This window comes from Mytilus trossulus, chromosome 13 (assembly GCF_036588685.1).
Source record: "Mytilus trossulus isolate FHL-02 chromosome 13, PNRI_Mtr1.1.1.hap1, whole genome shotgun sequence".
NCBI lineage: Eukaryota > Metazoa > Mollusca > Bivalvia > Mytilida > Mytilidae > Mytilus > Mytilus trossulus.
This window is the reverse complement of record NC_086385.1, coordinates 36133970-36149263: the sequence shown is the minus strand read 5'-3', so window position 1 is coordinate 36149263 and position 15294 is coordinate 36133970. Positions and strand designations below refer to the sequence as shown.

General features: G+C 30.6%; 1 protein-coding gene across 1 annotated transcript in view; it reads right to left on the bottom strand.

The window, feature by feature from the left end:
* Window positions 1-207: 207 nt before the first annotated feature.
* Window positions 208-15294, bottom strand: part of LOC134694328 (uncharacterized) — a 70637-nt gene continuing 55550 nt past the window's right edge. The window contains exons 8-17 of the mRNA XM_063555332.1: window positions 11251-12350; window positions 9028-9061; window positions 7126-7223; window positions 5435-6379; window positions 4326-4409; window positions 3361-3488; window positions 2815-2962; window positions 2044-2232; window positions 1157-1231; window positions 208-722 (exon numbers count right to left, since the gene is read on the bottom strand). Coding sequence (XP_063411402.1) covers window positions 621-722; window positions 1157-1231; window positions 2044-2232; window positions 2815-2962; window positions 3361-3488; window positions 4326-4409; window positions 5435-6379; window positions 7126-7223; window positions 9028-9061; window positions 11251-12350 — 2903 coding nt within the window. The 3' untranslated portion in view covers window positions 208-620. The remainder of the gene's footprint in view (window positions 723-1156; window positions 1232-2043; window positions 2233-2814; window positions 2963-3360; window positions 3489-4325; window positions 4410-5434; window positions 6380-7125; window positions 7224-9027; window positions 9062-11250; window positions 12351-15294) is intronic.

The following is a 15294-nucleotide window of genomic DNA, read 5'->3' as shown; positions in this document are numbered from 1 at the left end:
ATTTGTCATTGTCACTCTATGGTTTGATAGTCACATATAACTGCTTTTGGCTCTATTGATAGGTTACATTAAATATTTTGTGACTATCAAATTAACAACTGATGACCTCAAATATATGCTTTGGTTATTTCCTATTTTTAAAATTAAATAATATTTTTAACAAGGTTTGAACACATAGAGTTATATGTTTAAAAAGGAAGAAATGTAAAATGGTAAAAATATAGCTGAATATAAAAAAAATTGACAAAATTACAATATCATGAAATTATACATTATTGCTAAATTTCAAAATTGTATGTGTAATATTAAAAGTTGTAAAGCTCATATTTCTATAATTACAATTTTAGTACTTTGGAAAAATCATAAAGAATAATATATATATAAGACATACAAATAAAACTGTTGTGAAAAAATTTGAGACATTGTGATCGTTTTTCTTAATCAAATGTATAATCACTTCAATTAAACTTCATTCATTGGTCAATCTTTTCATTCTCTTCTGCATCAAGAAGCATATACTGGTTCCTTTCTCATAATGGCTTTAAAATCAGCAACCAGTCTAGCCCTAGGTTCCAGTCACTGGTACCAAAATGACCTACTTTGGGTTAGTGAGGCCTTGCTCATACATCACTCTCATAGAAATGTTTTTTCCTGGTGGTTCCAGATTTTATATTGGTTGACATTAGTTCCATCTTTAATGCATTCAGTTCTCTCTCTTTCTTCTGCAAAATATTATATACAAATTTTAATTTTAAAGTATCAAAAAGATGGTCAGTGAAAGCATAACCTACTCATTCTTTAAAAAAATTAAATATTGCAAAGAAACCCTCCTTTTTTCAAATTTTCAATGGACAAATGTAGTTCCTTAATATCAAAACAAAGGTGCTTTTTTTTTAAAATACATTGAGGTTGCAAAACTCTAAGGAAAATGCAACCACCCATATTCAATCAATTTGAGTGCCTCCCATCCACAATTCAAATAATATGTTTAATATAATTTACTGAAAATTGCAAATTTCAAAGTAAGTAAATTTGATTACTTCCCCTTAAACATATAAGACCTAATTATATACATATATATATACTAAGGTAGTGTTCTTTTAGAGTGATCCCTTAAAATTGGGGGTGATTGAAATAGCACAATATTTCTCCTCACCTGTAATTCTTTATGTAACCACTGGGTATTGTCATGTAATTCTTGTCGTACTTCAGTTAAAATTGTTTCTTTCAACTGAAAATACACAAATAAACATAACAATTTGTTTTATTTATTAATAAACAATATGTAACACTAAATTGTCTGCTTAGTACTACACTAATTTATTTGTTCAATAAGTTTCTGGTTTTACCCAATCTATTTGTTTACAAAAATAATTGTTGGTTTGTTTTCATAAACGTTCTATGGAAAAAACATTTATTTCACTGACATAGAAAATGGGTAAAATGCACACACAATGTGCTGCATAAACTTTGCTTAATTTCTGTAGCTGGGGAAACTTTTGAACATGTTTTGTTCTCAATTCAAAATTTGTTCATAAAATTGAGCAGCATAAATAAAATGTGCACTTAAGATTAATATTTTTTCTTTCTTGAACAATCAGTGCTTGGAATATTTTTAGAACTTTTAACCTGAAAAGCACCATTGCATTCCTACTCTAATCCTCTGCATTTCAATAATAAATATTTGATATTATTAAGGCATATAGCATATATAAATTCATATTTCAACTATTATTTTTCAAATAGATTTTTTTGAGTTATTTCCCTTTCACAAATTAATATAATTTTTAAGATTATACTGCCTCTAGGTATTCAATTTTGATAATTCTAGGGATTAAATGATGCATCAAGAATACTTTTGCATTTGACGATTGTTTGCAATCTTTCTTTATAAACTTAAAACCTTGCATTTTATCTTTACATCCAAATTCTGGGTTTGTTGGTAACTGCCACAGATTTTGTGCAAATCAACTTTGCTTTACGTGTAATATAAAACGAATCACAAATTAACTACCATTTATTCAATGGGCCATGCATACTAACCTCAGATAAACTACTGCTAAAACTATGTTCAGAATCTAAGTCAGAGATTGAGCCTCTTTGTTTGGCCTCAGATAAACGCTGTGATCCACTAGACCGCCAGGTGGCGCTGTGGGTTGTTTCCATGGTTTCCTCATCCTTTTCTGTAACCATCTGTTGTTGATAAGACTGTTCTCGTAAAAGTTCAGTCATCTATCAAAAGTAGAATAAAGTTTAGTATTTGTGCATTTACCTTTATAACCAGTGAAAATCTTGCACAACCCAGATAACCTATGCAGTTTCAGACCTCAAATAGTTCCCTTTCTGAACAGTCCCGGCCTCGAAGTCATAAAACTTTTGAGTCTGTTTTATATACTCATACTCCAAAATGAACCTATCTAAAATGCTGGATTTCTTGTTTCGAGCACTGAACAAAGTTTTATGACTTCAACCCCAGGTATATAGCTCCAAAGTGGATATTTCTTCCTCCTTTTCCTTTCTTCTGTTTTCTATGATTGATTGATTGATTGTTGGTGTTTTAACGCCACTTTAAAGCGCCCCTTTTGGGCTTTTTAGTAGAGGCCAGTTTTTATTGGCGGAGGAAACCAGAATTCCTGGAGAAAACCACAGACCTTCGATAGGACAAATGACTGTTTTCTATGTTAAGTTTACTAACTTAATGGTCCTATAAGTAAATAAATAAAACAGTTCCTTGGTCAACAAGAATGTGCTTGATCTTAAGAAAAATTTAAATCTCTGGTCACAACAATTTACAATCCAAGATGGCCTCCTTACCTTCCTGATAACATCCAGGGCTAACATAGGATTATAGTTATCATTGCCCATGTTGATACCATCCAATCTATTGGCTAATGTTTCTTCTGTCAATAACATTTCCTTACGTAATTCTCCAAATAAATACTGTAACTCTTGGACATCTTCCCTGTAATAGGAAATAAAATAAATCAGGAATATAAAATAAGGAAATAAAGCTTGATTGTCTAGCTATTTACGAATTCAGACACAAGGATATATGTTTGGATTACAAAAATAACAATGCAATATCACTGATTTATGTATTCAATTTTTGAGAGTATCTGTATGAACATCATTTTTACCAAAGTATTATTGCTCTTGGTTTAATAATCACAAACTATTGTTTATACTACAAGCATGAATGTGACTTAATTCAATGCAAAATATCTGCCCCTACTCAATAAATGCCAGTGACAATCCCATTTTTTTATACATCAAAGAATAGGACACAGCTTCAAGAGGCCACTTAATTTAATTTATGGGTTGAAATATTTGCCACTGGACACTAACAACACTCAGTCTTACCTATCACTGTATGAGAGATCATCTTTTACAAGTTGTGTCTTGACGAGGAACTGAGATTCCATCATATTTAATTCAGCTTTATATCTTTGTAAGGTATGCTGAGCAAGTTTGGTTTCTTCTTTTAATTGCTAAAATAATATATACAAATACAGCTGAATTTATAATACATTTTCATTTAAGCATGTAGAAAATGTGTACTTTGTTGAATAATTAAATATGTTGTTAACCAGTGACTCCACAAAAGTTGGTATCCTATGAATAACAAGTGAAACTGCGAGCTACTGCTCACTGATGATACCCCGGCCGCAAGTGGATAATATTAATAGTGTAAAAATATGCAAGTGTTCGGTAAACAGGAAGTTGTCTAGTGATGAATCTGAAAACGCATCACACAGTATAGCTGACTTAGATAAACCAAGAAACCAAATTTCAGAAATCCTTGTATTGTAGTTCCTGAGAAAAATGCGACGAAAAATATTAATGGGACGGACGGACTGATTAATGGACTGACAGAAGGACAGACAGAGGTAGAACAGTATACCCCCCCCCTTTTTTTAAAGCGGGGGTATACATGTAATAATAATAAATCCAGAGTAAAATTTGAGAAGATTTCATTCCTAAAATTCTATGCCATTTGTAAATATTATTCCTCATTTGATTTTCTTTAGTGTCATAAACAACATTTTGAAATATCTGACCATTAGAATCTGAATAGGAAATAACACTTGAGATAAATAATGCTGAAATCTGATGTTCAGTAGTTGTCGATTGTTGTTGTGGTATATAAGGTGGTTTTTTTTATAGAATAGACTGTTGGTTTTGCTGTTTGGATGGTTTTGCACTAGTTATTTTTGGTGCCAAAATTATAGCTTGCTGTTTGGGTGTTTTATTTGAGCTGGGTCAAGAACTTAAAATTTCATCGATTGCTGTAAAAACAAAAATCCCATCGATAAACATCTTCTTACCTGATGCTTTTGAAGTTGTGTCCATTCCTTTACACTAAACTTTGGTACAAATCTGATGTTACCTTTCCGACCCTTTGAGTCGGTCTGAAATAATAGAGGAACAGATACATTACTAAATATAAAATTTAAGTTTATACAGTATACCTTTTTCTTTCTATGCTTTTGTACTTCATTTGGAATTACTGTGTTATTCAATGAAATATATATTTTTTATCCCAAAATATTGAAAGTGATATATACTTATAGAACACAGTCATGACAGCGAGTGCATGAAATTTCTTATTGTTGTTTTTTTCGGGTTTTATTTAAAATCCATTCAACCTGCTTGAAATATATTTTGTTGCTCTTATCATGACTACCGATATTGTATTGTGTAAGTGCTTTTTTAAATCAAATACATGTATGTAATATATTTGTATTATAAAAGGCTTGACATTCACTTAGACCTGCATTTAATTTGCTTATATATCTACATGATATAGTTCAAAGTCCAAGTGCATTATACTTGCTAAATCAGCATTATATAGATGTGCAGTAGATTATAGGTATACATTCTTCAAGATGGATTTAAAATTAAAGTAGTATGTGCATGTGTAAATCACTGTTGGTAGTTAGTTACAAGTTTGAAAAGAATTGATTGTCAGAAAGATTTTTTAATCTATATATAAACCACCTATATAAAATGGTTTTCATCTATTTATGTTGTGTGATCAGAAAATCATTAAGAAAACAAGAATGAATGTGTGTTCCCAATTAGCAAACCAACTCATAATTCAAAGTATTTTGAAAATATTGAAACAGCATATCCAACTTTTTGCAATTTAGCTGCTGACCAAATATTCTGTTCAGCAGTACCTTACAAAAGTGTGATGAAAATATTTGTTTGACAGACGGACAGATACGGTGATTGCAATTTAGCCCAACTCCTACAGTGGGGATATAATAGCAAAGGCAGATGACTCATGATGTAGATATTTCCTGGAAATTTTTAGCTCAAGTTGTCGGACAAAAAAAGGCAGATAATCTACAGAACTTGCAAAATACTAAATGACAAGCTTTATCAATTTTACACTTCAAACATGCCCTTTAAAGGGAGATAATAAACTAACCTTGAAAGACACTGGTTGATTGACAAGCTTCATAAGTTTGTAATATTCTAAACTACCACTGGATGTACTAGAAACACTATCTGTTTGAGAAACAAGTGAAACACTTGATAAATTAAGGTTACTATCACTTTCTAAATGTTCTCTGTTGGAACCTGTCCGTCTTGGCAATGAGCCAAAAGCACTAAAAGCTGAAAGACTTGTAGGAGATGTACTGCGAGGAGGAAGTTGATTCGGAAAAAATGTCTGCTTAGTTTCCGCCAAATAAATGGAATCTCGTATACTTCTTGAATGCCCATGTGGAGTAGATAATAATTGCATCGGAAAGTCAGTCGGCATACCACCACCTGACTCTGCAAACATAATTGAATCTCTGATACTTCTAGAATGACCTCCATGAGGTGTGGATGACCTTAGTGGATAGTCTGATGGCACATGACTGTCTGATGCAGCCCTTTCTAATGGGAAATTTGATTGTCCATGGTGACGACGCATAACTACAACCTCATCATTTGCCTCTGAATCAGTTGTATCTAAACTTTGACTACGTGTTGGATGACCTATTTCTTTATACAGATGGGAGATAACTCTAGGTTTGCCAATTTTTTTATTTGGATTTGAGTTGACCCATTTTTTAGGTAGTTCAATCGTCAGTACAACAGATTTATTATTTTCGGAATAAGTCCCCGAATCATCTCCATCTCGTTCATGTAAATGATAACAAATATTCGGTGCATGCAAATATTCACTAAAATCGTCAGTTCCAACAGCAATATCAACTTTGGATGAACTTGAAAAACTCTCAGATCCTGATATATCCAATGAAATGTTTTGTGTTCCATCAGGAGATGTAACACTCATTTTGGGTGCACTTGATTTGTTAGGTAAAATAGTTATGCTACTTTTGAATGTCTGATCGCTTTCTGTACTACTACCAAGACTTGATACCTGTACGAAAACAAGAATATTTAATTGTCTTTAATTTCTTGGAACTTGTTGTAAGTATTGATATTCTAACACTCTTTCCTTTAAAAGATAATACAATTAGGAATTAAAGATTACAAATATCAATATTTTATTGGGTTAAGGTTTCTTCTGTCAAAAAAGAGCTTTAAATATATCAATTTCAACAAGATTTATACAGTAACTGTGAAATTTAAAACAAATATAAAAATGTTCACCATATCAGGTGCATGAAAAAGACTTTATATGTGATGTTTAGCTAAGACAAATCATATGTAATTATATATGTAAACTGAAGTAAAATATTATGCGTTTTAATATCTGGTAAGTGCTTACTGCTATATTTCATCCACTGATTCATTCTTTGGTGTTAAAAGCCACTTTGTTTCAGCACAGTAATGTTGGGCATATGGTGGCAGTCAGTTTTACTGATTAAAGAGAAGAAGTTAACATGCCAATCCACCTTCCGCAGATAAACGGGCAATCCTAGTCAATTGGCCCTTTCAGAATCTAAAGGGCGATGGGTAATTTTATTGTTCATACCCCAAAATGAAAATAACGTCACGACATTGGTTGAATATCCATTGTTTTGGACGTTTTCAAACAATCACGACCTTTTGGTGTACATATTTGAAAATATTACCCAAAATGCATTAGATTCTGAAACGGCCAATCAAAGATAAGAGTCAAACCCACCTGCTATGAGCTAATTATAGAAGATTTTAATATACCTTTTGTATGACAACAGGTTCTGGCATCACATGTTCTGCTTCAGCAAATCCACTACTATCAGACTGGACACTTTCTTTTTTACCAATTACTCCTAAGCCTGGAAATACAATATGCAAAATATGAAGTTAAAATTAAAGAACTGGTGCTCTTTGAATTATAGGAACCAGCTTCTTAAATATCTCAAAATTGAGGTCAACTTGTATTTCCTGGCATGTTGGAAGAACATCAGAAAAAATATCAATAAATCTTACCAAAATGGTTGATAATTGCACCCCAACTTTCACCCAATTGTTCAGAGAACTCAAATGAGTTTGATATAATAGGAAAATCACATGCCATCACATTTTAGATAGTAAAAGCTTCTTCCCATTAACAACAGCATAAAAACAATATCCTTTGATGATAACAGTTTGATTTTGGTCAATGGAAATGTAGTGTATTTTTGAGGTTACAGGTGAGTGGATTTTACCATGGTTGGCTGGTTATGTTAATTTGCATGACTGATTGCTTTCCTATTAAATAGGTTAACTGCAGCTGCCTAATTTCCTATTTTTTTTCTCTCTGAAAACCTTACACAATTGTTATAATTATTAGGTGACAAAGTTTGTCACTTTTGGTTGTGAATTTCTGGGTCAATTAATTTGTCATGGTTAATTGAGTACAATGCAGTATCAATAACTTTTGTACAATACATACATTAACAATGATATCAGGTGTCATATTCAATATGTAAAACACCTGCTGTCAAATCATAGGTAATTTGCTTATTTTCAATAATGCTCTGACAGTTTGTTAAAAATATTTTTTCTTGTTTATATTCCATAAAGTCAAAGACGACCCCCTTGTTAAAAAAAAATACACTAAAAGCAAATTATGACATAAAGAAATAATCAAGGATTATCAAACTAATATATAATTCCTTGAATCAATCAATCAATAAAGAGTTATTTCTTTTTTTCACTTCTTCAACCATTTCAGAATTAATTTTATTTCTTAGCACTAAAAAAATCAAAGTTACCTCCCCTTTTTTTATAAGATGAATTAAAATAAATCTGGTCATTGATAAAGTATCTAGCTAAAATATATCAAGTAGCATTTTTTTAATCCTATAATTTTTCGACAACACCCGGAAGAAGGTATCTGAAAGATCTAATAACTGTTCAATCGTCATATGATGTACTCCTTTATTAGAGGAAATTTATATATACAGATAAAATTGTTAAAAATTCAGCAAAGGCAGATAGCTGAAGATCAATAGACTTGGAGCATTGTGTAGCTTTTTATATATATATTTCAGCAACCAATTCATCTTGTCTATCTCAATATGGCATAAATTTTAACTAAATATGAACAATTTGTATTAATATACAAATATCTCATTTCAAAATTACCATTATTTGAACTATTATCATAACAATTATTTTGTTGTCAAGCTGTTCCTGATCTAAATTGATGTTTTAGTTTTATACACAAAAAAATGTAACATGTATCTCATTTAAAGAGTTTTTAATTGATGATAATATCTCAAGTCTTCCTAGGAACAAGGGAGATAATTCATTAACCATTACCATATTTTTTATAACAAGGGAGTTAATTCGTTATCCTTTTTTTTTCTAAGAAGGGAGATAATTCATTATTAGTAACTTTTTGTTTTAAAGAAGGGAGATAATTCCTCAACTATTTTTTTTAATTCTAACTGTAGAATACAGTAGGTGTTAATTATTTGTAATTTTAATTAATTGTGAAAAGAGAAATCTTTGATTGATTGATTGTTGGTTGCTTTGCGCCGCATTAGCACAAAAAGGCTATATTGCGGGGGATAGAGAAATCTTTGAAATATCTGTATAATAAATAGATTCAGTGTATTTTGCTTGCTAATATAAAATATAAAAGTATCTTACCAGGTTTGTCAGTCTGTATTCCATCTACAGGAATCTAAAGAGATTGAAAAAAATACATGTATAAATGTAAAATATACAATATATTCAAAATCAATTAAAATTTTACATAAGGAATGAAAAACTAAAAGAGGTAAAAGATACAATAGGGATAATCTAAACTAAATTGAAAAACAAATTTTTAAAACCTTGGCAAGAAATGAAAAATTTACAAAAAGACGTTATAATTACATGTATATTAAAGTTTGGCACCTTTTACCAATTTTCGTATCGTAAAGGCTGTTTGCTGATTAGGAAACTCAGGAAAGCGCAAATTTAAGATTGTTTGCCTACATTGGGAGGTGATCTTCATATGGTGAACTTTAAACACAGGTTTAAAATCAAACTAGAAGATATCCTTATTACTATAATATAATATATTGATACTAGAAGCGAAAACCAAATGTAGCAAAAGGGCATGATTTTAAATCCCAAAGTATTACTGAAAAATTTGAGAGCATAACCCTTTACCTCAATTGTTAGAGGTCATGGGTTAAATCCAGGACAGTTCAGGGACAGTTCGGAAGAAATGTCTAATTGTTTTACAAATCTCACTAAAGATTACAATCTACTAATAGTCATGTAAGTTCAAACTTCTAAAATTAAAATAAAATTGCTAAAAACAATTCAGATATGCAAAAAATCATGCAGATATTTTCCACACACTCACCATAACATTCAAGAACTGGTCATCTTTAACAATAAAAAATCTGTGACTGTCGGCCATACTGGTAGGTATGAAAGCAAGGGGAAATTTCAAAGCTGATTTAACTTCAGCAGATACTTTTTTTATTCATTTAAAATAATCAAAAAAAGGTTCTAAAAAATCTGAATCTAGACAAAATTCACAATATTTGTATCTATTCCTATTAAGAAAAATTCAGCCATTTTTCGTTTATTATTTCTATCCAAATATTTTTGAGATGGCCCCATTTTGATGTTGAGGAAGGGAGATATCTGACTTGTTTTTAAGTGTTTCCTTTGTACAAGTAATTGTTACATGTAGTGGTAAACATGAAACATTTACACACTTTAATATTTTTACTCATTACAAATGTTAAATATCCTTCCACTCAGCATCAGTTTACTTGCAATATATACAGCTGCACCAAGAATGACTGAGTACTATTGGTTACAAGAACGCAATTATTCGTAATGCATTTTCCATAGGGTACCACTAGTGTTCCATATTTTTTTTCTCGAAGACTAGACAAACTAGGGAAAAACTGGTGGCAGTTCCTGTTACTAGAAATGCCAGTACAGCATTACAACAACAAAAAAATATAGGGTCATGCAGCTCAAATTGACTAAAAATGCAGTTGAAAAAAATCGTCTACTTTTTTCGCTTAATGAAAAGGGCATATTTTTAATGGCTATGGCGACCAGAAATTGAAGCTATTTTCTCTACTTCGTACAATGTGAATATGATTTTCAGCAATTTTTAAACCTAATTGGATAAGCTTTCGATTAAATGTAATTCCAATCCTGTATCAACCAATCAGAAGCCGTATAGGATTTTATTCTGAGTACCATCTTGGGGTAAAAAACTGGGCAGTAAAATGTAGACAAATAATTGCGCCCTTGTAACCTATTCTCCCTTCAAAAATCAGGCAAAAATCAGAGTGGACAAAATTGTATGTATTAAAGATACTATTGATTAAAAAAAATAGTTTAAAGAAATTTCATTTTGGATTAAAAAAATCTTAAAGATATTGTGAAATAAATGGATTTTTTTTTTCTACTTTTTTACCTTGACCTTTAAAAAGTCTCATAACTCTATAATAACAACTTTGAAAATGAACAAACTCATGATTTCTTGCTTAAAAAAATTTCTCTGAACTTGCTTTTTTGAACACTGCTTTTTCTTGAAAACTTATTCAAGCAGACAACTCGAAAAATTGTATGTTCCATTGGTTACTAAGATTTCTTTTTCTAAACTTCCCATTTGATTACTCAAAGAAACTTTATTAAGGTTTCAACACCCTAAGATAAATTGGGCTATTGGGAATTCCATTTAGGTGAAATATCTCTTAATGATTCAACATATTCATACATCCAAGGTTACAAATGTTTGGTTTTGACCGTTCCTGATGAATACACCTACAACTTAAATCTAGAAAGAGCTTCTGATGCAGAAAATTTGTAAATTGTTTTTTTTCGTTAATTTTTATACTAATTTACACGTACCTCATTCTCCGATTTCCTACAGAAATCATAGTTGTTGTTGGCCATATCAGCCTTGTTCTTTACACCCGGTACATTGATTTGCATTTCTACACCATAACGTCTTTGAAACATTTTCCAACCTGATGCTGATTCAGGCTTTGACATAGAGGTATTAGGACTGCATTTTTCTTTAATACTTTCCGCTTCAATTAATTGTCTTTGAATACTATCTGCATAGTCTGTGCCATTCTCTATAGAATTTTTTTTATCGGGCAAGTAAGATTCTGAATAAATGTCCACATCATCATCAAAAGATTCATGTCCTTTTAAAGTCGAAGATTTTGTTTCAAGTTTGTGAATACCACTTGCTGTCAATGTGCTTTCAAGACTTCCTGTTCGACTAAATGGCGGTGATTGTAAAATATCTGTATCGTCACCAACATTATAACAGTCCTCACTCATCATACGTTCAACTTGAGATTTTCGTTGAATTGCAGAATCCCGAGTAAATTCGGACAAGTACTCCTCATCCACACTTCTTTGAGAATCTTCAGTATTCCAGATACCTGAATCGGCAATGTTCATTTGTTCCGATTGGATGAGATAAGGTTCTGACCTTGAACTTCCATTACGACCAGTGTATCCAGGTGAATCACCACTATCAAATGAATCTGTTGAAGTTTCAATGGATGTCATGCTTGGACGATAATTATCAATACTAGATGATCTTCCCGTACCCACACTGGTACCAAATGAGTAATAATTTCCAGCACCAGATTTCTGAGGGTCAAATACTTCATCTTGCTCAGGAACATTTTGAAGCGAAGAATAATTTCGAGATTTTGTGGCTTGAAATTTTTTCCTTTTTTCAGAAGCATCCAGAGACTGAGTTCGACTTAATTTGTTCGCTTTAGCTTCCGATTCTGACCTAGATTTTTTTTTGTGTCGGTCATAAAATCCCTGTTGGGCTAGAAACTCCCTATTTTTAGGATTTTGCAATATACTTGGATGTTCTTCTGGTTTTTCGCCAAGATTATTTAAATTTTTTGCACTTGATAAAAGGTTAAGAAACTTCATGCCATGCATAACTGAATTAAGCATGTTACCATAGTTAGGATTACCTGCCAAAACAAAACAAAAAACAAAGCTAAACTAAAAATTAAAGCAAACTAAACACACACTTATATTAAAATTATTAAAACATAAAATAAACTATGGTTATTGTATACTGTGAATTCGTTTACTTTTGTAAGTACCAATTTTCATTGTCTTTTCATGGATATGTAATCTCAGGGTTTACAAAAGCCCATGTAAACCCTTAAGAAAATTTGAATTTCATTAAAAATTCATTGTTTACTAAATGTTTTCACAAAATCTATGAAAATTTGTATACAAAAAATAATAATGAATTCACAGTATAAAACAAAACAGACTTTACTTAAGGTAATTCTATAAATAGGTGCAACTGAAGTAAGAAATATTATTTGATTAATTGATTGTTGGTGTATAATGTCACATTTTCAGCTCTCTAGGTTATATCAAGGCAGCATGTTTTTAGACAAACGCACCTACAAAGGGTAAGCCATGTCATTTTAAAATATTTGACAATCCAGCGTGTAGGTTTCTTGATGGATTTTTTTTTTATATTTCTGAAATCTATGACTTTCCACATTCTACGTCAACTTGTGTCATTTGCAATCTATTATACCACATTTTCTTTTTCCTTATGAGGTTTATAAAAACTAAAAGTCATACCTAAATATAAAAACTAAAAGTCATACCTAAATATAAAAACTAAAAGTCATACCTAAATATAAAAACTAAAAGTCATACCTAAATTTATGTCAAGTCAAAAGACACTCATAGCATACAGTTTTCCTGAAGTGTTTTTCAAATTTTAAAAAAACGTCCTTATTTTTGAAAAGTACAAAAAGGGCGAGGGGCTGTCACTAACAGAAGCTGTTGATTTGTTAATAACTGTTACAAAAAGATTAATTGTTAACAATTTTAATGGCAGAAATAAAATATAGTTAAATTGTAAAAGTATAGAGTATTATCACTTTATGAAAGGTCCAATATAGGTCATTATTGCAACCAAAGAGTTGATAAAAGTTGTCCATGTTTTTGGCTTTTAAAACCTTGTGGTAAGCCTTGATATACCAATTTTCTCTAAATATTTTAAATATTATATGATAATAATGCATTCACACGAAAAAGTACAAAAAAAAGTATGATAAACAAGTATATATGTAAAACAACTAATTTTGCTACAAATAAATAAAATCAATCATAAATATTACATGGTTAAATAAACTAAAACTGCAAGTTAAATGTAAATAAGGCTTTAATTTACACCGGAAATTACATGCTATAACTCGATCAAACTTGTCAAATTTGACACTTTTCTTTCAGAATTTTGTCGGATGTTGCTGATTGAAATCATGTTTTACATAGAGTTACCTCCCATTTTTGTAAGAGATTTTTATATTTTTAAGTTGATTATGCACCTTGGAGTAACAGATATGCACCTTGGAGTAACAGATAAAATGCTTATAAATATTGGGAGAAAAAAAAATTTCTCAACTCCCTTAGCTACTTGTGTGCTTATTAATCTTAAATTGAAATACAAAATTTATCTCTTCTTTTTGGTATTCCCTTCGTACATATATATGGATATGGTACTCTACCATTTATGAAATCACTTCTTTTTAAGGTGGTGAATGTGTTGAAGGCCGTACGGTGACCTATAGTTGTTAATGTTTGTGCCATTTTGGTCTTTTGTGGATAGTTGTCTCATTGGCAATCATACCACATCTTCTTTTTTATATACATGTATTTTGTAGGCTGCTGGTTTCCTACATTGAAATGTTTCTCATTTTTCAGGTCAGGACCATTTGTAGCTGACTAGATGGCCATGGTGTAACAAGTTTGCTCATTGCTAAAGGTTGTTGAATGGTGACTTATAGCTACTTGCATCCAATTGATAGTACTGTAAATTTAGAAATTATTGCGTGCATTTATTATTGCCATTTTGTCATTTTAGACTTAAATGCGATTTTAATTTTTACGATTTTGAGAAAAATCCTGTTAAATTCATATAAAATATTTCAAAATGCGAGTTTTAATTATTGCGTTTACAAAATTTTTTACAATAATAAAAACCTCGCATTAATTTCTGAATTTACAGTAATCTAATTGGCAATAGTAACCACATCTCCTTATCTAACATTAAAGTTTTAGATTCAATTTTTTTATTTCAATTATTTGATGATTTAAAATGAAAGTCCTTGTACTTTTGCTGATTTTTGTGAGTCTTCCTCATCATAACTTGCAAAAACTTCTGTAATTATCAAATTAATGTCATTTGTTTACTTCTCGTGTGACAGTGATGTATATAAATTAAAAGCTTCATGAAATCTGACATCTTTATTATCATTTTTAATAAATTTTCAATTAACAATATAAATAATATCTGTAAACATAATAACAAATTATAAAGCAATAACAATAATAATATAGACTAAATATATAAAGTCTTCTTTCTTAAACTCATAAGCAAAATGCATAAATATAAATAGATTCTGAAGCTGTATCAATACATGTACAGATACATTCATTTCAATTACCGGGTACTCAACTAAATTTATCAATTTTGAGATTTCTACAAAACAAAATACATGAGATACAGATAAATAATCTGTTTTTCTATGGGGAACATTTAAACTTTAAAAAATGTGTTCTTTCTGCAAAACTTTTGGATTATAATAATGATACCAGGTATAGACTACATGTATCTAGACAGTAGGGACAGCAACTCTGAATTCAAACAACCAAACCAACGTGGAGACAGATTAACAATAGCACTTATAATGTGAATTGATATTGCGTATGATAAAATTTTAATTAATGATAAAATATTGTTTACAGAACCTGCATCATCTAATTAATGATTGATGCGAGCAAATGTAAAATATACCAAATCATCATCAGACAAAAATCTCTTCATTTACGTAGTCATGTAAAACTTTAAAATATGCAATCAAAATGACAACACATGTTGACAAA